Genomic DNA, 26,112 nt, shown 5'->3' with positions numbered 1-26,112 from the left:
AGGGGGGTGGGGGGGGCTGTTAGATTTATTCATGAAACTATGAAGGTTTGGAGAGTGGGAGACAATGCACTGATTCCTGTAAGCTGAGATACACTATTTTAGTGGGACAGACAAGAGTGATGCACCAAAATGCAATTCTCTCTGAGAAAATTAAAGTGTAATCCTACAAAATAGAAGGGTTCTTTTTGACAGTATTTTATTGAATAGGCTAAGCAGCGCGTATGTAGAATAGTATACATTGGTCATAAGATAATTGATCAGACAAGGAATAGTGGATAGGATGAACATGTGTGTGAAGGAAAAGAGGAAAGGTGAGGGAGGGGACAGTGAGATATCAGAGTAAAAGCACACAGGGTGCATCATCTCAATAGTCTGGAGTAGCTTCTTCCCCTCGACTTCTTCCCAGAAGCCACTTTAGAGTATTGAAATGAACCCATAGACAGAGAAGCTTGCTGGCACAGTAATGATTATGTAGTGTCTGGCATGGGAAGAGACATCATTCCTTCCTTCAGAGTTATCACTGATCTGACACGTTTGGATTGGTGAAAGTATCGAGGTGGAAGTCTTGTCCAATCACAGTACAGTAAATGATATATGGAGAGATATATTTGCAAATCTATCCAGTAGTACATCAGTGATTACCTCCAGGGGTGCATTGGACCAGGGCCCTGGTCTGTCTGAAAGAGGAAGGAAGGGTGTTTCTTTTTTTCCAAAGCTGTTGAACAGGTGCATGAGATAAAAGGTCCGTTTGTCTATCAGATCAGAAAGGGTCAGTATGTCTATCAGATCAGAAAGGGTCAGTATGTCTATCAGATCAGAAAGGGTCAGTTTGTCTATCAGATCAGAAAGGGTCTGTTTGTCTATCAGATCAGAAAGGGTCTGTTTGTCTATCAGATCAGAAAGGGTCTGTTTGTCTATCAGATCAGAAAGGGTCAGTATGTCTATCAGATCAGAAAGGGTCAGTTTGTCTATCAGATCAGAAAGGGTCAGTATGTCTATCAGATCAGAAAGGGTCTGTTTGTCTATCAGATCAGAAAGGGTCAGTATGTCTATCAGATCAGAAAGGGTCAGTTTGTCTATCAGATCAGAAAGGGTCAGTATGTCTATCAGATCAGAAAGGGTCTGTTTGTCTATCAGATCAGAAAGGGTCTGTTTGTCTATCAGATCAGAAAGGGTCAGTATGTCTATCAGATCAGAAAGGGTCAGTTTGTCTATCAGATCAGAAAGGGTCAGTATGTCTATCAGATCAGAAAGGGTCAGTTTGTCTATCAGATCAGAAAGGGTCAGTATGTCTATCAGCAAAAAAGAGAACATCTCATCCCTCTATGTCCAACTCTCATCAGCATCATTCCATCCCTGTCTCTATGACACTTGCTTTACTCGTGTTTTTGTTCCCTTGCTTCATCTATCCATCTCATTCTCTCATCACTCCTCTCATATTGCACTTCCCTGTCTCCCTCTTCCACATCCTCAGTCCAACCATGTACCACACTTTATGTAGTAGAAGAATAGTTTACAACAGGCACAACCCAGATCACTCATCTTTACGTAGTGTGGAAAACACAGCCAAAATTACAATTCAGGGTGAACTATCCCTTTAAGAGCATAATGTACCATCACCATAGTTACAACATATCGAACAGATCTAAACTCCCGTCACTCTCTAGAATGCCCCCTGTGCTCCTCCTAAACAGCTATGAGCTGCTATGAACATAGAAATAAAACAAATGGAAAGGAATGTCTGTGTGCTGTCCTAATTTAAATTCTTTGGCTATGACACTGAAAAGTGATTCTATGGCAGCGGTGCACAACTCAGGTCCTCAAGGGTCCCCATTATGGTAGTAGTTACCTTGATTGTTACAGTAATACCTGCTGCTTTTTGACCTTGTCTCTCCATCAGGAACTCATTTCGATCCGAGGAGCCCAGTGATTACACTCTCGAGACAATCTACTGTTACATCAACTGTTCAATCAAAAAGCAAGAATGTGATTGGCAGTTTGACTGAAAGGTCACTTGTTAATGTTCCTGGTTAATCAAGGAAAAATAATTGACATAGAGAGATAGAATGAAACACAGCAGACTCTTGTTCCATTAAGGAGCTGTGCACCACTACTCTACAGTGTGAAGTCCAGAGCCATGGGATTACAGAGTTCAGCAAACTCAGTTTGGGATTTAGAATTTGATCGACCACCATGTTGGTTCCAAAAAATCTAGTTCAACAGATCATTGTAGAAGGAATTCCTTTTGGAATGTTGTCTCATGGAACATGTGGAGCCAACATGGAAGATATCTTCCTCTGTATGGCTCTGGTGGAGTGTAAACATACCATGTCAATCAGTCAGTCACCAAGACAACAAAGCCATTGCAGGAGATTGAAGACAGTTGATACAAAACATGTTTTGGTTGAAATCAAGGTGGTGTTCATCCTATTGTTTAAACAAACCACTGGATATTCCTCTGTAAAATGCCCTTGGACCACCTTAACACAGTTACATGGTCATTAAAAGTGCAATCCAGAAGTTTGCTTTCTGGTCAAAAAAAGTGTAGTAGCACTTTTTAAAGGGGAGGGGGAAGTAAATGAAAACATTAATATTTTTTCAAGTCAATAGTGTTTGAAATTGATCTTGTTGCCACAGGGGACAGAGAACTTGTGGATTGCGCCTTTGAAACCATTTCCTTTGCAATAATATTGTTCCTATATGTGATAGTTCCCTCAGGCAACGAAGAGTCAGCCAGGACAGGCCAGCTCTGCCTCTACAGTAGGAGACATTTGGAGGATTTCTTCTCAGCGTTGGTGATTTTGACCTCGCGACCTGTGGGGCCCGGCTTCTTGCTGGACTTCAGTAGAATATCTCGAGCCAAAGCCATAAAAGACTACAGAGAGGCAGGAAGAGGTGGAGGGAGAGAGGGGCAGAGAAAGGGTAACAGTAGGTGAGAGGGGGTATGGGGATTATTAGGGTGTGGCACATGTAACCTGTATGAAAAGGACAACATATCACCCATATTCCCCATGTGAAATGCATAATAAAGGAGCAGATGAAGACAGACTCTGTGATTGGATAAAGGACATTAATATAATATCTAAAATAACATATTTATCTCACCTCATCAACATTGATGCTGGCCTTTGCACTGGTCTCAAAGAATCTGATCCCATGATCCTTTGCCAGCTGTCAACAACAGAACACAAGTGTGATTACACCAGGATATGATGTCACTTCCCTCTCCTAATCAGCAGAGTTTATGCCACGTTCAAAACAACTGGGAACTCAGAAAAATACGAGGTCAAATCATGACGTCAGTGATCTTCAGCTTGAAAAGTCGGAGCTCTTCGCCCTCAGTGATCCACACATCCATTCATCCATCACTAACATCTGCACATCAGTGTCAATATCATTGAAAGAAAACACTTCATAATCAAAACAATGATCATAAAAATGGTAGAGGCTCACCTTTTCCCCCGTTTCCTTGGATACCTTCCTCTTGGCCTCAATGTCACACTTGTTAGCTAGCAACATCCGGCTGACCCCCGCTGATGCATTCTGGGGGATAAAAGATAGGGAGTTTGCAATCATTTTATATTTCAATGATGTATCCCTCATCCTCTGCCCTTAGTTCTGCCTCCCCAAGCACCCTCTAGGGGAGGCTTTAATTCAGCTCTAATTTGGAGCCACGTCTAACTCTTGGTTCAGATGGGAAATCATGAACTCATTTGAATATGTTCACTTTGAACTGTTATCTTTGTTAACTATACAAACAAAATTAAACAAATGTAAACATGTTTCTGGGAGTGCAGTTGTATGCCCTGTTATTCACTAAAGAAACCCCCCTAGAAAACAGACTAACATCTGGTCTCAATGTAACTCTTGTTACTGTGGTTTATAGATGGCAATAAGAAGTCTGGTCAATCAGAATAATGTCCTGTGCAGTCATTCCATAAGACTGTCTGTCTAGGGGTTGTTTAATGTCCTGTGCAGTCATTCCATAAGACTGTCTGTCTAGGGGTTGTTTAATGTCCTGTGCAGTCATTCCATAAGACTGTCTGTCTAGGGGTTGTTTAATGTCCTGTGCAGTCATTCCATAAGACTGTCTGTCTAGGGGTTGTTTAATGTCCTGTGCAGTCATTCCATAAGACTGTCTGTCTAGGGGTTGTTTAATGTCCTGTGCAGTCATTCCATAAGACTGTCTGTCTAGGGGTTGTTTAATGTCCTGTGCAGTCATTCCATAAGACTGTCTGTCTAGGGGTTGTTTAATGTCCTGTGCAGTCATTCCATAAGACTGTCTGTCTAGGGGTTGTTTAATGTCCTGTGCAGTCATTCCATAAGACTGTCTGTCTAGGGGTTGTTTAATGTCCTGTGCAGTCATTCCATAAGACTGTCTGTCTAGGGGTTGTTTAATGTCCTGTGCAGTCATTCCATAAGACTGTCTGTCTAGGGGTTGTTTAATGTCCTGTGCAGTCATTCCATAAGACTGTCTGTCTAGGGGTTGTTTAATGTCCTGTGCAGTCATTCCATAAGACTGTCTGTCTAGGGGTTGTTTAATGTCCTGTGCAGTCATTCCATAAGACTGTCTGTCTAGGGGTTGTTTAATGTCCTGTGCAGTCATTCCATAAGACTGTCTGTCTAGGGGTTGTTTAATGTCCTGTGCAGTCATTCCATAAGACTGTCTGTCTAGGGGTTGTTTAATGTCCTGTGCAGTCATTCCATAAGACTGTCTGTCTAGGGGTTGTTTAATGTCCTGTGCAGTCATTCCATAAGACTGTCTGTCTAGGGGTTGTTTAATGTCCTGTGCAGTCATTCCATAAGACTGTCTGTCTAGGGGTTGTTTAATGTCCTGTGCAGTCATTCCATAAGACTGTCTGTCTAGGGGTTGTTTAATGTCCTGTGCAGTCATTCCATAAGACTGTCTGTCTAGGGGTTGTTTAATGTCCTGTGCAGTCATTCCATAAGACTGTCTGTCTAGGGGTTGTTTAATGTCCTGTGCAGTCATTCCATAAGACTGTGTTTCCCTGTCAACTGTCAACAGTCAGTCTGTGTTTTCCTGTCAACAGTCAGTCTGTGTTTTCCTGTCAACAGTCAGCCTGTGTTTCCCTGGCAACAGACAGCATGTGTTTCCCTGGCAACAGTCAGCCTGTGTTCCCCTGGCAACAGTCAGCCTGTGTTCCCCTGGCAACAGTCAGCCTGTGTTCCCCTGGCAACAGTCAGCCTGTATTTCCCTGTCAACAGTCAGCCTGTGTTCCCCTGGCAACAGTCAGCCTGTGTTTCCCTGTCAACAGTCAGCCTGTGTTTCCCTGTCAACAGTCAGTCTGTGTTTCCCTGTCAACAGTCAGTCTGTGTTTTTCTGTCAACAGTCAGTCTGTGTTTCCCTGTCACCTCCTTGATGCTCTTCATCCAGTTCTGAATGTTCTCGTAGGACTTCTCGTCTGTGATGTCATACACCAGGATGATGCCCTGAGAGATCACGTGAGACATGAGTCAGACAAAAATAAAACATTGTGCAATTCAAAATCAACCTGATGGATGTAAGAAATGTGATACTAATAGTTCCAGTCATAACCTTACACCCACAATGTTCTCTGATATCTTCAAAGGTGAAGAGAGAGGGAAGGCCCGTTTATGCCTGGTGCTAAGATGTCCCTTTTGTCCTGATCTTGTCCACATTCTGATTGTGCTCACACTTTTAGACAGGTGTAGATGATTAAATCACTTGTGATCTGATTGAGAGAGAGTTGAGAGGCTCACCATAGCTCCTCTGTAGTAGGCTGTAGTGATGGTCTTAAACCTCTCCTGCCCTGCTGTGTCCCTGAAAACAGAATACATTAGGGAAAATGTTTCACCTTCTTCAAAAAGTAGCTCTTTGAACACCCTGGAGTACAGATGTAGGATCTTAATTTGAGCCAGTTTGCTACAACAGGAAAATAATCCTGCAGCAAAAGGAAATGTGAATTATTATGTGGATTATAACTAATGGACATTTTTGTAGGGGTTGATACATTTTCCATAAGGGTAATTCAAGTCTGAAAGTAGAAATTACACATTTTAGAAGCCTTTTTAAAAATCAAATGCACTACAAGTTTACATTTCATGCCTTTCAGGAAGATTCTCAGCAACAAAAGCATGATCAAATTAAGATCCTACATCTGTAGTAAGCACTGAAACTACTGCAGATGCATCTGTGTTGGCAGTTGGTGGCTGTCCTTTCTCTACACATTTCCTGTTTTTCTAATGCAGCACCCAATTGAAAGAGTACACCGTTTACACATACATATCCAGAGCCATACAGCCTTTACACACGCGTGTCCAGCACATCATTTATCCACGCTTCTGCAAAAACATTACGCTATGGTCACACTAATGTTCTCACAGCACAGAACGTAGAAGTTCCCCACCTACACACTGAGCTATGGTCAGCAAAGGAGGTTGGTGGCACCTTAAATTGGGGAGGACAGGCTCGCTCTAATGACTGGAGCGGAATAAGTGAAACGGTAACAAATACATCAAACACATGGTTTCCAGGTGTTTGGTGCCATTCCATTTGCTCCGTTCATGCCATTCTCCCATCAGCAGCCTCCTGTGATGGTCAGTATGGCATATCCCCCCCTAACGGCTCAAGTCAGGATTTGGGGAGGTTAACCTGATCCTGTATCAAAGGACAACTTCTACCAGGGGTGTGGAATCCACAGAGATGAGACATGCGTATGTTTCATGCCAATTCAATAAACACTTCATGGCTGCTTCAGACTTCATGTCTGACTTTATGATAACTCACTGGCATTCACTGACAGATAAAACATAGGTAAAGTCATAGCCTACACCATATGCCAGATATACACTATATATAAAAAAGTATGTGGACACCTCTTCTAAAATTTGTGGGTTCGGCTATTTCAGCCACACCCATTGCTGACAGGTGTATAAAAATCGAGCACACCGCCATGCAATCTCCATCGACAAACATTGGCAGTAGAATGGCCTTACTGAAGAGCTCAGTGACTTTGAATGTGGCACCGTCATAGGATGCAACCTTTCCTACAAGTCAGTTCGTGCTAGAGCTGCCCAAGTCAACTGTAAGTGCTGTTATTGTGAAGTGGAAACGTCTAGGAGCAACAACGGCTCAGCCATGAAGTGGTAGGCCACAAAAGCTCACAGAACGGGACTGCTGAGTGTTGAAGCACGTAGCGTGTAAAAATTGTCTGTTGTAACACTCACTACCAAGTTCCAAACTGCCTCTGCATAAGAACTGTTCATCGGGAGCTTGATGAAATGGGTTTCCATGGCCGAACAGACTCACACAAGTCTAAGATCTCCATGCATAATACCAAGCGTCAGCTAGAGTGGTGTAAAGCTCGCTGCCATTGGACTCTGGAGCAGTGGAAACATGTACTCTGGAGTGATGAATCACGCTTCACCATCTGGCAGTCCAACCGACAAATCTGGGTTTGGCTGATGCCACGACAAAGCTACCTGCCCCAATGCATAGTGCCAACTGTACAGTTTGGTGGAGGAGGAATAATGATCTGGGGCTGTTTTTCGTGGTTCGGGTTAGGCCCCTTAGTTCCAGTGAAGGGAAATCTTAACACTACAGCATACAATGACATTTTGGACGAGTCTGTGCTTCCAACTTTGTGGCAACAGTTTGGGGGAAGGCCCTTTCCTGTTTCAGCATGACACAAATCCAGGTCCATACAAAAATGGTTTGTCGAGATTGGTGTGTTCGCACTTGACTGGCCTGCACAGAGCCCTGACATCAACCCCATATTAATGCCCATGAATCTGGAATGATATGTTCAACCAACAGGTGCCCGCCCACATGCTTTTGGTCAACGCAAGCCTACCAGACGAGCTAAATGCCTTTTATGCTCGCTTCGAGGCAAGCAACACTGAAGCATGCATGAGAGCACCAGCTGTTCCGGATGACTGTATGATCACGCTCTCTGTAGCCGATGTGAGCAAGACCTTTAAACAGGTCAACATTCACAAGGCCGCAGGGACAGATGGATTACCAGGACGTGTACTCAAAGCATTACCAACTGGCAAGTGTCTTCACTGACATTTTCAACCTCTCCCTGGCCGAGTCTGTAATACTTACAGACCAACTCCAATTTGCATACCACCCCAACAGATCCACAGATTATGCAATTTCTATTGCACTCCACACTGCCCTTTCCCACCTGGACAAATGGAACACATATGTGAGAATGCTGTTCATTGACTACAGCTCAGCGTTCAACACCAGTGCCCAAAAAAGCTAATCACTAGCTAAGGACCGTGGGAATAAACACCTCCATCTACAACTGGATCCTGGTGTCCACATCACCAACAAACTATCATGGTCCAAACACACCAAGACTGTTGTGAAGAGGGCATGACAACACCTTTTCGGCATGGGTCCCCAGATCCTCAATAAGTTCTATAGCTGCACCATCGGGCGGCAGGGTAGCATAGTAGTTAGAGCGTTGGACTTGTAACTGAAAGGTTGCACGATCAAATCCCGAGGTGACAAGGTAAAAATCTGTCATTCTGCCCCTGAACAAGGCAGTTAACCCACTGTTCCTAGGCCGTCTTTGAAAATAAGAATTTGTTCTTAACTGACTTGCCTAGTTAAATAAAGGTAAAATAAAAAAAAATCAAGAGCATCCTGACCAGTTGTATGGTATGGTATGGCAACTGCTCGGCATCTGACCGTAAGGCAATACAAAGGGTAGTGTGTACAGCCCAGTACATCACTGGGGCCAAGCTTCCTGACATCCAGGACCTCTATACTAGGCGCTGTCAGACGAAGGCCCAAAATATTGTCAACAACTCCAGTCACCCCAGTCATAGACTGTTCTCTCTGCTACCGCAAGGCAAGCGGTACCGGAGCGCCAAGTCTATGACCAAAAGGCTCCTTAACAGCTTCTACCCCCAAGCCATAAGACTGCTGAACAATTCATCAAATGGCCATTTACATTGTCCCCCTACATTTCTTGAACTCCATTGTTGGTTAAGGGCTTGTCAGTAAGCCTTTCACGGTAAGGGATACACCTGTTGTATTTGGCACATGTGACAAATACAATTTGATTTGTAGTGTATATTGCAGCTATTGCATACTGGGTTGCATGCCTTTAGTCTGACACGACAAATAAAATCACAATCTTACATTCTTAAGGTCTTGTACTACAATCAGTGAGTGGTGACCCTTTGAGTGACATTTGGACAGAAAACCCTGTCATAAACAGTTGGTTGTTTTGGTAAAAAGGGAGGTTCCTCTTTCCTCTGAGAAAGAGAAGTAGACACACGTCCATAACACACGAGGAGTTGAATCAAATCTGTGTGTCGGTCCCATAACTGTCATCACTCTTAGAGAGCAGCAAACAGTAGTCCTAAATGGAAACAGTAGTCCTAAATGGAAACAGTGGTCCTAAATGGAAACAGTAGTCCTAAATGGAAACAGTAGTCCTAAATGGAAACAGTAGTCCTAAATGGAAACAGTAGTCCTAAATGGAAACAGTAGTCCTAAATGGAAACAGTGGTCCTAAATGGAAACAGTGGTCCTAAATGGAAACAGTGGTCCTAAATGGAAACAGTGGTCCTAAATGGAAACAGTGGTCCTAAATGGAAACAGTAGTCCTAAATGGACATTTCATTCTGTCTTTGTCTGGATCCTCTTCTCTTACCAGACTTGCAGTTTGACTTTCTTTCCCTCCACGTCTATTGTCTTTACTTTAAAGTCGATGCCTGAAGAAAGGAAGGGAGGATGACAGAGAGAGGGGTGGGAGGAGGTCGACAGGAAGGGAGGGAAGACAATGACTTAAATTCCCACACACATTGCAGCAAATATAGGTCATGTCAATTAAACCATGTTGACATGCATGGAGGGTGAGACAGGCATTCTCAATTCATCAAACTTTCACTGGGATAGTAAAGTCTGTCTAGCTCTGCCCCATTCTACCATGTTGTACCATATATATATATATATATATATATATATATATATATACACATTTTACACACACACAGTCTCTGGGTTTGTTATTGTCTGGGTTTCCTGCAGGACAGGGACGGAGAGAGAGGACAGAGAAGATGGGCGTCTTAAACTGTGAATTCCAAGGGAGGACAACCATTTTTCTGCTAATGAGAGACTGAAAAGAGATAGGAGGAATGGGGGTGGGTGGACCCTCTGGGTAAAGTGAGGGAGGGGATAGGGGGATATGGAGAAGATATAGAAACAGCAGCACAGCAACAATATAGGTGAACTACAATAGGGATATCAGATTGAGATATAGGAAGACAGCGATAGAGACGTGTAGAGACATGAACACAGCAGAACTGGAAACGTGAGATAACTGCGTGGTGAAAGTGATAAGAACGTGGCATTATATGTTGCTGACATAATGGTGCCTATAACAGCAATGACACATTTAAAGGGTTGCTGAATATTTTGGGGCCGATTAGGCTATAACCGATTAAATTAGATTTCTTAGAGCTAGGCTACATACCGATAGTTGATATGTAGGTTGAGTTGAAGTTGTCCTCAGCAAATCGAATAATCAGACATGTTTTCCCCACTCCACTATCTCCGATGAGTAATAATTTGAAAAGGAAGTCGTACTTCTTCGCCATAATGTCTTTCAAAGTTTTTGGTGAATTATCAGAAACTATGACCCTTTACAAAACCAGTACACTTTCCAATGTTCTTCTTACACTTATTTGTAACGTTTAAGAGATTAAGAAATGCCTTAAAAAGTATTGCTCAACATACACGAAGGTCAAAATTACACTCTCATTTCTCCTGGGGAGTTTCTGCTTTTCTTTAGCATAAAATCCGCTTCTTTTCCCTTTCCCTTGAAAACTGTCACCGGTAAATACGGTTCTCCCCCAATGTCTCTTTTGGTCCGAGAAAAATAAAACAGAACGCCACAAGTTAAAAACGAAAGTTGGAACAAACGCTTCTGCACTTCAATGGGCTATACAATTCTACAGCGCCACAAAGCTTTGTTAAAAGCCATTTATCAAGCCAAAATGTCAAGTTATTTTCTTCCAAAGGCCGATTACCATACATCCACTCCACACAGACAGGGCTACGTTTTCGCCCAAAAACTTTCTCCTGCCGAAGTTCACGTAGGATTACGTAGAGAGGGAGGGGTTCAGTTATTACAGTGGAGGGAACAGACTGAAATGGGACAGCAGGAATGGCCAATACTGCTTATAGTCAGCAGAGGGCGCTCGACCATATGAATAAAGTATTTTAGCTGTGTGAAAGAGACCCATGTACTGAAATAAGTCACAATATCTCTGTATACGTGTATCCTTAGTACCATATTTATTTTCGTCGATACAACAACGAGTAACAAACAGGATTTGACTGACAATTAAATGAAAAGATGAGGTGGATGAGAAATATAAAATTGAACGTCTCTATTAAAAATTAAGTGGTCTCTCCCTCACTAAACAAATCAAATGTGCCTGTAAGGCTAGTTATAGATGGCGCTGAACAAAACCTCTGTGGGTAGACCTGTGTGATTTGGAAGAAAGAGTTGACCTCACAAACATGGCCTCCTTTGCCTCGCCTCCTTGACACGTAATGGCGACAAAACACTTCCGGCCACTGCGCCTCGGCCCCGTTCATTTATTAACTATCAACTTCCGGTTGATCCTTCTTTTCGGCAACGGCTACAAACTCGCCAACATGCCAGTAAGTGCGCACACCGGCAATATAACCCTTGCTTCAGCTTGGGAATTTTGTTTGAGCGGGACATGACCACATCCATCGATGTATTAGAACTTTGCAAATATTCCGATTTATTCGGGATTATTCAACCAATGGTTAGCTCGTACAATCTTAAACTGCGTGCCAAGCGCGTGCTATGGTCTGCTGAATTGACGCAATATGGCGGCGTACATGCAATAGAAAGCATGGACTGACCTGTAACTAGCTAGCTAACTAGTTTGATGTTTTATTGTTTCTAAGCATTTGACAGCGCTTGTACACGATGCAGTTTGACTAGATATGCTCATTCCTTGACCTATGTTTGATAGTGGACGTACGCAGGCTTTAACTAAACAAGATAACGTTAAAAAGCGTAGGCTTTTACTGAAGTTACTAGCCAGGCGTTTACCCAACGAACATTTGTCAAATGTTTTTGATTATACTAACTTATATACACGTCTCCCATATGGACATTGTTTTAAGTTGTTAGCTGTATGGACATTTTTTTAACTTGTTAGCTAGCTAGATTATCAAATTGACTTTCCCATCTGCATTTTCTAAGATGGCCACCCTCTGGTTTCTCTTTCAGCTCGCAAAGGACCTGTTGCACCCAACCTCAGAGGAGGAGAAGAGGAGTCACAAGAAGAAGCGTCTTGTACAGAGCCCTAACTCGTATTTTATGGACGTCAAATGTCCAGGTTAGTGTGTCCCTGTAGCTTAGCTAGAAGTGACTCCACGGCTCAGCTCACACCAAGCGCAGTCATTGTAAATAAGAATGTGTTCTTAACTGACCTTACTTTATTTAAAAAATGACTTTAACTAAACTGACAATGGTTTAGTATCTAGGGCTGTGGGACCATATTCAACTGACAGGTCATTGGTTTGCCTGTCTTCAGTAAAACTGGTCAGTCCACCAAAGGGAGAGTTTGCATGGCCAATGGAAACTCGATGTGATCCTGTGTGGCTCGGTTGGTAGAGCATGGTGCTTTCAACGCCAGGGTTGTGGGTTTGATTCCCACAGGGGAACAGTACGTGCTCTTCTGTAAGTTGTCAGCTAAATGACTTAAATGTAAATCCAGTCTGGTGGTTATTTATTACTGAGACTGACTTGTTTCTAGAGGGATGTGTAGCGACTTGCCTTTGTGTTGCCCATTCATTGTCTCCAGAGTGAATGAGGTGTCAACCAAGGCATACAGTAACCTTGTGGTTGTCGTTTTTTGGAAAGGAGTCTCCACTGATTCCTTTCAATAACCACAACTGCAAGAACACAACAGTAATTATAACATAAATTGTGTGTGTGATTTGTTGGGACTGAAAACACGAGTAGGTCTCATTCAGGACATTGAGGTGAATGTTAATTTGTGTCTGAACTGTTCTCTCTACAGGATGCTATAAGATCACGACAGTGTTCAGTCATGCCCAGACGGTCGTCCTGTGTGTCGGATGCTCCACAGTCCTGTGTCAACCTACAGGGGGTAAAGCACGCCTCACAGAAGGTACTATATTACACACACCCCCAGCCTTCCACACAGTGTCCAGGATGGACAAATACTGTTGGACATAATTGATGCCTTTATGTGTTGCCCATTCATTGTCTCCAGAGTGAATGAGGTGTCAACCAAGGCATACAGTAACCTTGTTGGTTGTCTTTTGTTTGGAAAGAGTCTCCACTGATTCCTTTCAATAAGTAACTGCAAGAACACACTAGTATACAGAAATAATACTGTCTGTTCTGTTTCTAGTTGTAAGTCTGACCTGCCACTCTTTAGGATCGTGCCATGAGATGTCAAATTAAACTCCTTTTTGTTTTTCAGTTGTAAATGTAGTTTTTTCATACTTTACTGACCATGACCCAAATAATTTAATGTATTGCTTTTCAATAGCCCCAATTGAAGTGTGACCCTTTACCTGCTCAGCTGGCTTGGTTTGTGTTCACCACAGCTCAGTTTGGCAGTGTTTGTAGGGCTAGAAATCGCCAGGGACATCAATGTTATATCAATACTTAGGAATGAGTGGAATGTCCATTATCATTTACAGTGCTACATAACACTGTGGACAATGTTTTGTGAACAAATGTTTCATTTTGTTATGATAAGTTTGGTAGCAACTTCCTAATCCACAATGCTCTATAGGCTAGCTAGGAAGGTAACTGGCTTGCAAACATACCTAAACACAACACAAGTCAATATCAGCATATGAAGTTGCTAGTTAGCTGTGAAATCACCTAAACAAACTGCACTATCAATTTAGTCTACAATCTCACCATTTTCAACCTGTAGATCGATGTGCCTCATCGTGGAGTCTGACATTCACCGCAGCACCCTGGACTGATGAAGCAGACACAGGAGGAATGTGTTAGACCCCCTGTTAAATGACACATTCGTTGTTAGAAAATCACAATATGATAAATGGCTCATTGGAGAGAAGACGACAACCTCTCGTGTTATGACATCGGCCCGTATTCAAATCTGACATGTATGACAGACGGTTTTGCAATCTAAAAGTCATATTCCTATTAACTTCCAGGGTAGTGAGAGGCTATCAGTGCTACATCATACCGGCCTGAATTTCTTGCTGCTTGAACGGCAATGGCTCAGATACACATGAAATGACCAAGGGAATTGATAGGACATCACCCAGAGATGCACAAAAACACAACATTAAAAATGGGTGAATCTTTATTCAAAGTGCTGAAAAAATGTGTATTGCGATTTGGTGTTAAACATATTTCTCACTATATGATGTTGCCAGGTGGAACCTATTCCCTGTATTGTTTGCTTAGTGACAGCAATGCCATATACCGTTTCCTGGATCACCAGTCAGTTGGTCAATATTGTCCTAGTATTAATGATAATATTGGCATGCAATGAGTTTCTAGTGAATGTCTGTCCATATCATAACATGCTGACTGGACCATGTTGGTTTTGTATGTCCACACCAGACGCAATCCAAGACACGCAGGTTGAAATATCAAAACGAGCTCTGAACCAGCTATATAAATGCAAAATGTTGGTCCCATGTTTCATGAGCTGAAATAAAATATCCCTGTTAGTGAGCATTTCTCCTTTGCCAAGATAATCCACCTGACAGGTGTGGTATCAAGAAACTAATTCAACAGCATGATTATTACACAGGTTCCCCTTGTGCTGGGGACAAAAGGCCACTCAAATGTGCAGTTTTGTCAGACAACACAATGCCACAGATGTCTGGTATTGAGGGAGTGTGCAATTGACATACTGACTGCAGGAATATCCATCAGAGCGGTTGCGAGAGAATTTAATGTTTTTCTCTACCATAACCTGCCTCCAACGTCATTTTAAGAGAATTTGGCAGTACATCCAATCACCCTCACAACAGCAGACCACGTGTATGGCGTCGTGTGGGTGAGCAGTTTGCTGATGTCAACAGAGTGCCCCGGGGTTATGGTATGGGCAGGAATAAGCTATGAAAGCAATTGCATTTTATCAATGGCAATTCGAATGCACAGAAATGGCATGACGAGATCCTGAGACCCATTTTTTAAAGTTATCTTAGACCAACAGATGCATATCTGTATTCCCAGTCATGTGAAATCCATTGATAAGGGCCTAATGAATTTATTTAAATGGACTGATTTCCTCATGAACTGTAATTCAGTAAAATCTTTGAAATAGTTGCATTTTATATTTTTGTTCAGGTCAAAACAAAACATTTAGCGAGCTAATTTGTCCTGGGAGATAAGCATTAGGTTATTTTACCTGAAAAGCACAAGGTCCTTTCTGGATCTTTGTAGAATACTGACCAATTTTGAGTTGCACACAATCGTGTGTTCTCTACTCTGTCAATCCACAGATAAAAGGGGAAACCTAGTTAGTTTCTAGTCATCTCTCCTTCTGTGGACTTTGTCGGTTGGCAACCAACTTTAAAGTGCATTACCGCCACCGACTGGTGTGTGGACCTTTAGTTCATATTTCAATAACCAACGTGGGTATTTGCTCCTATAAACCAATGGGGAGACAGGAGAGGCGGGAGTTGCAGCGCATCAAGAATCAAAAATATAACCATTTTAGCGCCTGGCTACGCAGATGCGCGTGCAGTTTAGATTAAATAATTGAATAACCGCTAGGCTGTCAGTCTTGCCTTAACAATAAACAGTAGTTTGACCTCACTCTCCCTACCATATAAAAATGAAATCTGTCTGGGACCATAACTAACTCTTTATTTTTCACCCAGGATGCTCATTTAGGAGGAAACAACACTAGACTCAGCATTGGAGCTTGTTGGACCGAGAGACCCAAGGGAGGAGAGACGGGATTGACCCCACAGTGACCCTGCTCAGGAAGTGACAACGCGAGAGGAAAAGTAGAGATGAAACTGAAGAGGAAAGATGGTGTTGAGCTCTGCTTTGTGTATGTAGAGAGAGAACGTCCCCTGGCATGATGACATCACTGTAACACCACTCCACCGGTCTCTCACTTCTTAATAAAGTTTAGTTTTTTCGTTTAAAGAATCCAGTTTACTTGTCAGTCTTTGATCCAGGTGTCAAATATGTTTGACTCTATTATTAGAAAACATGGAGTCATGTGGGGAATGTATGCTGGTTGGTCCTAGATTTATGCCTGAACAACTACCTAGAGACCCTGTTCAAGTAGACCCACTGTTCTTAAATCAGGGGTGTCTCATTCCATAGAGGACCTGGGGTCTGCTGTTTTTTCCCTTTCAATTAAGACCTAAATAACCAGGCGAGAACAGTAACTTACTAATCAGTGACCTTAATTCAACCAAGTACAAGGGGGAGATAACCCATAGACACTGGTCCCTCTGGAATGAGTTTGGCACCTGTGCCTTAAATGGACCAATGCAACACACTGACAGCGTTTGTCAGGAAATTGTGTAGTTGGAAGGTTTCAACATGGATCATTCACAGGGCTGTTAGTGTCACCGTGTGCTCCAGAGCCAGTTGCGTTGGCAAATTATCCTTTCTGTGTCTGGAGACGAGGGTCTGATCCAGGGAGAGAAACGCACCGTCCTGCTGCATTCCACTGGAGAACACACACCAGCTTAGACACAACCCTGAGAACAATTACCTTCGATATAGAGCTTTAAAATAATTTATGCTACCTGATGCACCAATATAGTAGGAGAAGGCAACTGGTACTGACTTGTGTTGGGGTACAGGCCGACCACCGGGACAGGAACCGTCTGCATGCAGGAGTTATACACTGACAAATACAGAACTGTCACCACCAACTGAGGTTAGTTATCTATGAATAAGGTAGTGGTGGTGTGGTTAGTTACCTATGAACAAGGTAGTGGTGGTGTGGTTAGTTACCTATGAACAAGGTAGTGGTGGTGTGGTTAGTTACCTATGAACAAGGTAGTGGTGGTATGGTTAGTTATCTATGAATAAGGTTGTGGTGATGTGGTTAGTTACCTATGAACAAGGTAGTGGTGGTGTGGTTAGTTACCTATGAACAAGGTAGTGGTGGTATGGTTAGTTACCTATGAACAAGGTAGTGGTGGTGTGGTTAGTTACCTATGAACAAGGTAGTGGTGGTGTGGTTAGTTACCTATGCATAAGGTAGTGGTGGTTTGGTTAGTTACCTATGAACAAGGTAGTGGTGGTGTGGTTAGTTATCTATGAATAAGGTAGTGGTGGTGTGGTTAGTTACCTATGAACAAGGTAGTGGTGGTGTGGTTAGTTACCTATGAACAAGGTAGTGGTGGTGTGGTTAGTTATCTATGAATAAGGTAGTGGTGGTATGGTTAGTTACCTATGAACAAGGTAGTGGTGGTGTGGTTAGTTACCTATGAACAAGGTAGTGGTGGTGTGGTTAGTTACCTATGAATAAGGTAGTGGTGGTGTGGTTAGTTATCTATGAATAAGGTTGTGGTGATGTGGTTAGTTATCTATGAACAAGGTAGTGGTGGTGTGGTTAGTTACCTATGAATAAGGTAGTGGTGAAGAGTGGTTAGATAGTTACCTATGTATAAGGTGGCAGTAGTGGCCATAACTGCAAACACAGCAAAGACCAGGATGAGATGGAAGTCCAGGAGCTGAGTCCAGGAAGATTGTAGACAAATCAGATCTGTGGAACCTGAACACACACTCAGACCCCCCACCCCCCCGGGTGAATGTTTTGCTTTTTGTCCTAGCACTACACAGCTGATCCAAATAATCAAACCTTGATGATGAGTTGGATATTTGAATCAGCTGTGTACAGTCGTGGCCAAAAGTTTAGAGAATGACACAAATATTAATTTTCACAAAGTCTGCTGCCTCAGTTTGTATGATGGCAATTTGCATATACTCCAGAATGTTATGAAGAGTGATCAGATGAATTGTAATTAATTGCAAAGTCCCTATTTGCCATGCAAATGAACTGAATCACAAAAAAACATTTCCACTGCATTTCAGCCCTGCCAAAAAAGGACCAGCTGACATCATGTCAGTGATTCTCTCGTTAACACAGGTGTGAGTGTTGACGAGGACAAGGCTGGAGATCACTCTGTCATAATGATTGAGTTCGAAAAACAGACTGGAAGCTTCAAAAGGAGGGTGGTGCTTGGAATCATTGTTCTTCCTCTGTCAACCATATTACCTGCAAGGAAACACGTGCCGTCATCATTGCTTTGCACAAAAAGGGCTTCACAGGCAAGGATATTGCTGCCAGTAAGATTACACCTAAATCAACCATTTATCAAGGAGAGAGGTTCAATTGTTGTGAATAACGCTTCAGGGCGCCCAAGAAAGTCCAGCAAGCGCCAAGACCGTCTCCTAAAGTTGATTCAGCTGCAGGATCTGGGCACCACCAGTACAGAGCTTGCTCAGGAATGGCAGCAGGCAGGTGTGAGTGCATCTGCACACACAGTGAGGTGAAGACTTTTGGAGGATGGCCTGGTGTCAATAAGGGCAGCGAAGAAGCCACTTCTCTCCAGGAACAACATCAAGGACAGACTGATATTCTCCAAAAGGCACAGGGATTGGACTGCTGAGGACTGGGGTAAAGTAATTTTCTCTGATTAATCCCCTTTCTGATTGTTTGGGGCATCCGGAAAAAAGCTTGTCCGGAGAAGACAAGGTGAGCGCTACCATCAGTCCTGTGTCATGCCAACAGTAAAGCATCCTGAGACCATTCATGTGTGGGGTTGCTTCTCAGCCAAGGGAGTGGGCTCACTCACAATTTTGCCTAAGAACACAGCCATGAATAAAGAATGGTACCAACACATCCTCCGAGAACAACTTCTCCCAACCATCCAGGAACAGTTTGGTGACGAACAATGCCTTTTACAGAATGATGGAGCACCTTGCCATAAGCCAAAAGTGATTTGTGGCTCGGGGAACAAAACATCGATATTTTGGGTCCATTGCCAGGAAACTCCCCAGACCTTAATCCAATTGAGAACTTGTGGTCAATCCTCAAGAGGTGGGTGGACAAACAAAAACACACACTTTCTGACAAACTCCAAGCATTGATTATGCAAGAATGGGCTGCCATCAGTCAGGATGTGGCCGAGAAGTTAATTGACAGAATGCCAGGGCGGATTGCGGTGGTCTTGACAAAGAAGGGTCAACACTGCAAATATTGACTCTATGCATCAACTTCTGGTAATTGTCAATAAAAGCCTTTGACACTTTTGAAATGCTTGTAATTATACTTCAGTATTCCATAGTAACTGACAAAAATATCTAAAGACCACCTGAGAGAGAGGTATGCGTGTGTACGTGTATGAGAGGGAGTTATGACATTGACACAGTAGATAGTAATATCATGACTTCCATCAGTATCATATTCAATTTGTTGTGAATCTCTAAAAGCCTTTTGAATTATAATGTGATCCAATGATGAATCAAACACTGTTCAAGACCAGAAACCTAGAAACAGAGTTAACATGAATATAGAGTCAGAGTAAACAGAAACCTAGAGTCAGAGTTAACAGAAACCTAGAGTCAGAGTTAACAGAAACCTAGAGTCAGAGTTAACAGAAACCTAGAGTCAGAGTTAAAAGAAACCTAGAGTCAGAGTTAACAGAAACCTAGAGTCAGAGTTAACAGAAACCTAGAGTCGGAGTTAACAGAAACCTAGAGTCGGAGTTAACAGAAACATAGAGTCGGAGTTAACAGAAACCTAGAGTCGGAGTTAACAGACACCTAGAGTCGGAGTTAACAGAAACCTAGAGTCAGAGTTAAAAGAAACCTAGAGTCAGAGTTAACAGAAACCTAGAGTCAGAGTTAACAGAAACCTAGAGTCAGAGTTAACAGAAACCTAGAGTCAGAGTTAACAGAAACCTAGAGTCAGAGTTAACAGAAACCTAGAGTCAGAGTTAACAGAAACCTAGAGTCAGAGTTAACAGAAACCTAGAGTCAGAGTTAACAGAAACCTAGAGTCAGAGTTAACAGAAACCTAGAGTCGGAGTTAACAGAAACCTAGAGTCAGAGTTAACAGAAACCTAGAGTCAGAGTTAACAGAAACCTAGAGTCAGAGCTAACAGAAACGTAGAGTCGGAGTTAACAGAAACCCAGAGTCAGAGTTAACAGAAACCTAGAGTCAGAGGTAACAGAAACCTAGAGTCGGAGTTAACAGAAACCTAGAGTCAGAGCAAACAGAAACCTAGTCAGAGTTAACAGAAACCTAGAGTCGTAGTTAACAGAAACCTAGAGTCAGAGTTAAAAGAAACCTAGAGTCAGAGTTAACAGAAACCTAGAGTCAGAGTTAACAGAAACCTAGAGTCAGAGTTAAAAGAAACCTAGAGTCAGAGTTAACAGAAACCTAGAGTCAGAGTTAACAGAAACCTAGAGTCAGAGTTAACAGAAACCTAGAGTCGGAGTTAACAGAAACATAGAGTTGGAGTTTACAGAAACCTAGAGTCGGAGCTAATAGAAACCTAGAGTCAGAGTTAACAGAAACCTAGAGTCAGAGCTTCAGAAACCTAGAGTAAGAGTTAACAGAAACCTAGAGTCAGAGTTAACAGAAACCTAGAGTCAGAGTTAACAGAAACCTAGAGTCAGAGTTAACAGAAACCTAGAGTCGGAGTTAACAGAAACCTAGAGTCAGAGTTAAAAGAAACCTAGAGTCAGAGTTAACAGAAACCTAGAGTCAGAGTTAACAGAAACCTAGAGTCAGAGTTAACAGAAACCTAGAGTCAGAGTTAACAGAAACCTAGAGTCAGAGTTAAAAGAAACCTAGAGTCAGAGTTAACAGAAACCTAGAGTCGGAGTTAACAGAAACCTAGAGTCAGAGTTAACAGAAACCTAGAGTCAGAGTTAACAGAAACCTAGAGTCGGAGTTAACAGAAACCTAGAGTCGGAGTTAACAGACACCTAGAATCGGAGTTAACAGAAACCTAGAGTCAGAGTTAAAAGAAACCTAGAGTCAGAGTTAACAGAAACCTAGAGTCAGAGTTAAAAGAAACCTAGAGTCAGAGTTAACAGAAACCTAGAGTCGGAGTTAACAGAAACCTAGAGTCAGAGTTAACAGAAACCTAGAGTCAGAGTTAACAGAAACCTAGAGTCAGAGTTAACAGAAACCTAGAGTCAGAGCTAACAGAAACCTAGAGTCGGAGTTAACAGAAACATAGAGTTGGAGTTTACAGAAACCTAGAGTCGGAGCTAATAGAAACCTAGAGTCAGAGTTAACAGAAACCTAGAGTCAGAGCTTCAGAAACCTAGAGTAAGAGTTAACAGAAACCTAGAGTCAGAGTTAACAGAAACCTAGAGTCAGAGTTAACAGAAACCTAGAGTCAGAGTTAACAGAAACCTAGAGTCGGAGTTAACAGAAACCTAGAGTCAGAGTTAAAAGAAACCTAGAGTCAGAGTTAACAGAAACCTAGAGTCAGAGTTAACAGAAACCTAGAGTCAGAGTTAAAAGAAACCTAGAGTCAGAGTTAACAGAAACCTAGAGTCAGAGTTAACAGAAACCTAGAGTCAGAGTTAACAGAAACCTAGAGTCAGAGCTAACAGAAACCTAGAGTCAGAGTTAACAGAAACCTAGAGTCAGAGTTAACAGAAACCTAGAGTCAGAGTTAACAGAAACCTAGAGTCAGAGTTAACAGAAACCTAGAGTCAGAGTTAACAGAAACCTAGAGTCAGAGTTAACAGAAACCTAGAGTCAGAGTTAACAGAAACCTAGAGTCGGAGTTAACAGAAACCTAGAGTCAGAGTTAACAGAAACCTAGAGTCAGAGTTAACAGAAACCTAGAGTCAGAGCTAACAGAAACGTAGAGTCGGAGTTAACAGAAACCCAGAGTCAGAGTTAACAGAAACCTAGAGTCAGAGGTAACAGAAACCTAGAGTCGGAGTTAACAGAAACCTAGAGTCAGAGCAAACAGAAACCTAGTCAGAGTTAACAGAAACCTAGAGTCGTAGTTAACAGAAACCTAGAGTCAGAGTTAAAAGAAACCTAGAGTCAGAGTTAACAGAAACCTAGAGTCAGAGTTAACAGAAACCTAGAGTCAGAGTTAAAAGAAACCTAGAGTCAGAGTTAACAGAAACCTAGAGTCAGAGTTAACAGAAACCTAGAGTCAGAGTTAACAGAAACCTAGAGTCGGAGTTAACAGAAACATAGAGTTGGAGTTTACAGAAACCTAGAGTCGGAGCTAATAGAAACCTAGAGTCAGAGTTAACAGAAACCTAGAGTCAGAGCTTCAGAAACCTAGAGTAAGAGTTAACAGAAACCTAGAGTCAGAGTTAACAGAAACCTAGAGTCAGAGTTAACAGAAACCTAGAGTCAGAGTTAACAGAAACCTAGAGTCGGAGTTAACAGAAACCTAGAGTCAGAGTTAAAAGAAACCTAGAGTCAGAGTTAACAGAAACCTAGAGTCGGAGTTAACAGAAACCTAGAGTCAGAGTTAACAGAAACCTAGAGTCAGAGTTAACAGAAACCTAGAGTCGGAGTTAACAGAAACCTAGAGTCAGAGTTAACAGAAACCTAGAGTCAGAGTTAACAGAAACCTAGAGTCGGAGTTAACAGAAACCTAGAGTCGGAGTTAACAGACACCTAGAATCGGAGTTAACAGAAACCTAGAGTCAGAGTTAAAAGAAACCTAGAGTCAGAGTTAACAGAAACCTAGAGTCAGAGTTAACAGAAACCTAGAGTCAGAGTTAACAGAAACCTAGAGTCAGAGCTAACAGAAACCTAGAGTCAGAGTTAACAGAAACCTAGAGTCAGAGTTAACAGAAACCTAGAGTCAGAGTTAACAGAAACCTAGAGTCAGAGTTAACAGAAACCTAGAGTCAGAGTTAACAGAAACCTAGAGTCAGAGTTAACAGAAACCTAGAGTCGGAGTTAACAGAAACATAGAGTCAGAGCTAACAGAAACCTAGAGTCAGAGCTTCAGAAACCTAGAGTCAGAGTTAACAGAAACCTAGAGTCAGAGTTAACAGAAACCTAGAGTCAGAGTTAACAGAAACCTAGAGTCGGAGTTAACAGAAACCTAGAGTCAGAGTTAACAGAAACCTAGAGTCAGAGTTAACAGAAACCTAGAGTCGGAGTTAACAGAAACCTAGAGTCGGAGTTAACAGACACCTAGAATCGGAGTTAACAGAAACCTAGAGTCAGAGTTAAAAGAAACCTAGAGTCAGAGTTAACAGAAACCTAGAGTCAGAGTTAACAGAAACCTAGAGTCAGAGTTAACAGAAACCTAGAGTCAGAGTTAACAGAAACCTAGAGTCAGAGTTAACAGAAACCTAGAGTCAGAGTTAACAGAAACCTAGAGTCAGAGTTAACAGAAACCTAGAGTCAGAGTTAACAGAAACCTAGAGTCAGAGTTAACAGAAACCTAGAGTCGGAGTTAACAGAAACATGGAGTCAGAGCTAACAGAAACCTAGAGTCAGAGCTTCAGAAACCTAGAGTCAGAGTTAACAGAAACCTAGAGACAGAGCTTCAGAAACCTAGAGTCAGAGCTAACAGAAACCTAGAGACAGAGCTTCAGAATCCTAGAGTCAGAGCTAACAGAAACCTAGAGACAGAGCTTCAGAAACCTAGAGTCAGAGTTAACAGAAACCTAGAGTCAAAGTTAACAGAAACCTAGAGTCAGAGTTAACAGAAACCTAGAGTCAAAGTTAACAGAAACCTAGAGTCAGAGTTAACAGAAACCTAGAGTCAGAGTTAACAGAAACCTAGAGTCGGAGTTAACAGAAACATAGAGTTGGAGTTTACAGAAACCTAGAGTCGGAGCTAATAGAAACCTAGAGTCAGAGTTAACAGAAACCTAGAGTCAGAGCTTCAGAAACCTAGAGTAAGAGTTAACAGAAACCTAGAGTCAGAGTTAACAGAAACCTAGAGTCAGAGTTAACAGAAACCTAGAGTCAGAGTTAACAGAAACCTAGAGTCAGAGTTAACAGAAACCTAGAGTCAGAGTTAACAGAAACCTAGAGTCAGAGTTAACAGAAACCTAGAGTCAGAGTTAAAATAAACCTAGAGTCAGAGTTAACAGAAACCTAGAGTCAGAGTTAACAGAAACCTAGAGTCAGAGTTAACAGAAACCTAGAGTCAGAGTTAACAGAAACCTAGAGTCAGAGTTAACAGAAACCTAGAGTCGGAGTTAACAGAAACCTATAGTCAGAGTTAACAGAAACCTAGAGTCAGAGTTAACAGAAACCTAGAGTCGGAGTTAACAGAAACCTAGAGTCGGAGTTAACAGACACCTAGAATCGGAGTTAACAGAAACCTAGAGTCAGAGTTAAAAGAAACCTAGAGTCAGAGTTAACAGAAACCTAGAGTCAGAGTTAACAGAAACCTAGAGTCAGAGTTAACAGAAACCTAGAGTCAGAGCTAACAGAAACCTAGAGTCAGAGTTAACAGAAACCTAGAGTCAGAGTTAACAGAAACCTAGAGTCAGAGTTAACAGAAACCTAGAGTCAGAGTTAACAGAAACCTAGAGTCAGAGTTAACAGAAACCTAGAGTCAGAGTTAACAGAAACCTAGAGTCGGAGTTAACAGAAACATAGAGTCAGAGCTAACAGAAACCTAGAGTCAGAGCTTCAGAAACCTAGAGTCAGAGTTAACAGAAACCTAGAGACAGAGCTTCAGAAACCTAGAGTCAGAGCTAACAGAAACCTAGAGACAGAGCTTCAGAATCCTAGAGTCAGAGCTAACAGAAACCTAGAGACAGAGCTTCAGAAACCTAGAGTCAGAGTTAACAGAAACCTAGAGTCAAAGTTAACAGAAACCTAGAGTCAGAGTTAACAGAAACCTAGAGTCAAAGTTAACAGAAACCTAGAGTCAGAGTTAACAGAAACCTAGAGTCAGAGTTAACAGAAACATAGAGTCAGAGTTAACAGAAACCTAGAGTCAGAGTTAACAGAAACCTAGAGTCAGAGCTTCAGAAACCTAGAGTCAGAGTTAACAGAAACCCAGAGTCAGAGTTAACAGAAACCTAGAGTCAGAGTTAACAGAAACCTAGAGTCAGAGTTAACAGAAACCTAGAGTCAGAGTTAACAGAAACCTAGAGTCAGAGTTAACAGAAACCTAGAGTCAGAGTTAACAGAAACCTAGAGTCGGAGTTAACAGAAACCTAGAGTCGGAGTTAACAGACACCTAGAATCGGAGTTAACAGAAACCTAGAGTCAGAGTTAAAAGAAACCTAGAGTCAGAGTTAACAGAAACCTAGAGTCAGAGTTAACAGAAACCTAGAGTCAGAGTTAACAGAAACCTAGAGTCAGAGCTAACAGAAACCTAGAGTCAGAGTTAACAGAAACCTAGAGTCAGAGTTAACAGAAACCTAGAGTCAGAGTTAACAGAAACCTAGAGTCAGAGTTAACAGAAACCTAGAGTCAGTTAACAGAAACCTAGAGTCAGAGTTAACAGAAACCTAGAGTCGGAGTTAACAGAAACATAGAGTCAGAGCTAACAGAAACCTAGAGTCAGAGCTTCAGAAACCTAGAGTCAGAGTTAACAGAAACCTAGAGACAGAGCTTCAGAAACCTAGAGTCAGAGCTAACAGAAACCTAGAGACAGAGCTTCAGAATCCTAGAGTCAGAGCTAACAGAAACCTAGAGACAGAGCTTCAGAAACCTAGAGTCAGAGTTAACAGAAACCTAGAGTCAAAGTTAACAGAAACCTAGAGTCAGAGTTAACAGAAACCTAGAGTCAAAGTTAACAGAAACCTAGAGTCAGAGTTAACAGAAACCTAGAGTCAGAGTTAACAGAAACATAGAGTCAGAGTTAACAGAAACCTAGAGTCAGAGTTAACAGAAACCTAGAGTCAGAGCTTCAGAAACCTAGAGTCAGAGTTAACAGAAACCTAGAGTCAGAGTTAACAGAAACCTAGAGTCAGAGTTAACAGAAACCTAGAGTCAGAGTTAACAGAAACCTAGAGTCAGAGGTAACAGAAACCTAGAGTCAGAGTTAACAGAAACCTAGAGTCAGAGGTAACAGAAACCTAGAGTCAGAGTTAACAGAAACCTAGAGTCAGAGTTAACAGAAACCTAGAGTCGGAGTTA

At 42.1% G+C, this 26,112-nt stretch overlaps 3 protein-coding genes and 2 non-coding genes across 5 annotated transcripts in view; 4 read left to right on the top strand and 1 right to left on the bottom strand.

Annotated features, from left to right (window-relative positions):
• The window catches only part of LOC139421213 (uncharacterized), a 1,124,809-nt gene that overhangs the window by 709,403 nt on the left and 389,294 nt on the right, over window positions 1–26,112 (top strand). The window lies entirely within an intron of this gene.
• LOC139421001 (ras-related protein Rab-13) lies at window positions 180–11,094 on the bottom strand. The gene is made up of 7 exons (XM_071171468.1): window positions 10,479–11,094; window positions 9,657–9,717; window positions 5,743–5,803; window positions 5,374–5,451; window positions 3,454–3,543; window positions 3,106–3,171; window positions 180–2,875 (listed from the first exon to the last, which is right to left on the bottom strand). Exons 1-7 carry the CDS (start codon window positions 10,600–10,602, stop codon window positions 2,756–2,758), a joined length of 600 nt encoding a protein of 199 aa, XP_071027569.1. The 5' UTR covers window positions 10,603–11,094; the 3' UTR covers window positions 180–2,755.
• On the top strand, window positions 11,564–16,178 carry LOC139420995 (small ribosomal subunit protein eS27-like). Its single transcript, XM_071171458.1, has 4 exons — window positions 11,564–11,674; window positions 12,279–12,387; window positions 13,075–13,185; window positions 15,902–16,178. Exons 1-4 carry the CDS (start codon window positions 11,564–11,566, stop codon window positions 15,928–15,930), a joined length of 360 nt encoding a protein of 119 aa, XP_071027559.1. The 3' UTR covers window positions 15,931–16,178.
• Window positions 12,825–12,960, top strand: LOC139383675 (small nucleolar RNA SNORA13). The gene has a single exon (XR_011628764.1). It is a non-coding gene; the product is annotated as a small nucleolar RNA SNORA13 (small nucleolar RNA).
• LOC139383678 (small nucleolar RNA SNORA13) lies at window positions 13,258–13,394 on the top strand. Its single transcript, XR_011628765.1, has one exon. It is a non-coding gene; the product is annotated as a small nucleolar RNA SNORA13 (small nucleolar RNA).

The sequence above is a fragment of the Oncorhynchus clarkii genome, chromosome 2 (genome assembly GCF_045791955.1).
Source record: "Oncorhynchus clarkii lewisi isolate Uvic-CL-2024 chromosome 2, UVic_Ocla_1.0, whole genome shotgun sequence".
In the NCBI taxonomy this organism is placed as follows: domain Eukaryota; kingdom Metazoa; phylum Chordata; class Actinopteri; order Salmoniformes; family Salmonidae; genus Oncorhynchus; species Oncorhynchus clarkii.
The sequence above is the reverse complement of the archived record's forward strand: the minus strand, read 5'-3'. Positions and strand labels throughout refer to the sequence as shown.

Excerpts from the sequence above, each read along its gene's own strand:
- LOC139421001 (XM_071171468.1), bottom strand. The coding sequence starts at position 10,602 with ATGGCGAAGAAGTACGACTTCCTTTTCAAATTATTACTCATCGGAGAT. Across the intron at positions 5,452-5,742 it reads CCTACTACAGAGGAGCTATG|GGCATCATCCTGGTGTATGA; the intron begins GTGAGCCTCTCA and ends GTGATCTCTCAG. Across the intron at positions 3,544-5,373 it reads GGATGAAGAGCATCAAGGAG|AATGCATCAGCGGGGGTCAG; the intron begins GTGACAGGGAAA and ends TTTATCCCCCAG.
- LOC139420995 (XM_071171458.1), top strand. The coding sequence starts at position 11,564 with ATGGCGACAAAACACTTCCGGCCACTGCGCCTCGGCCCCGTTCATTTA. Across the intron at positions 11,675-12,278 it reads ACAAACTCGCCAACATGCCA|CTCGCAAAGGACCTGTTGCA; the intron begins GTAAGTGCGCAC and ends TTTCTCTTTCAG. Across the intron at positions 12,388-13,074 it reads TATGGACGTCAAATGTCCAG|GATGCTATAAGATCACGACA; the intron begins GTTAGTGTGTCC and ends TTCTCTCTACAG.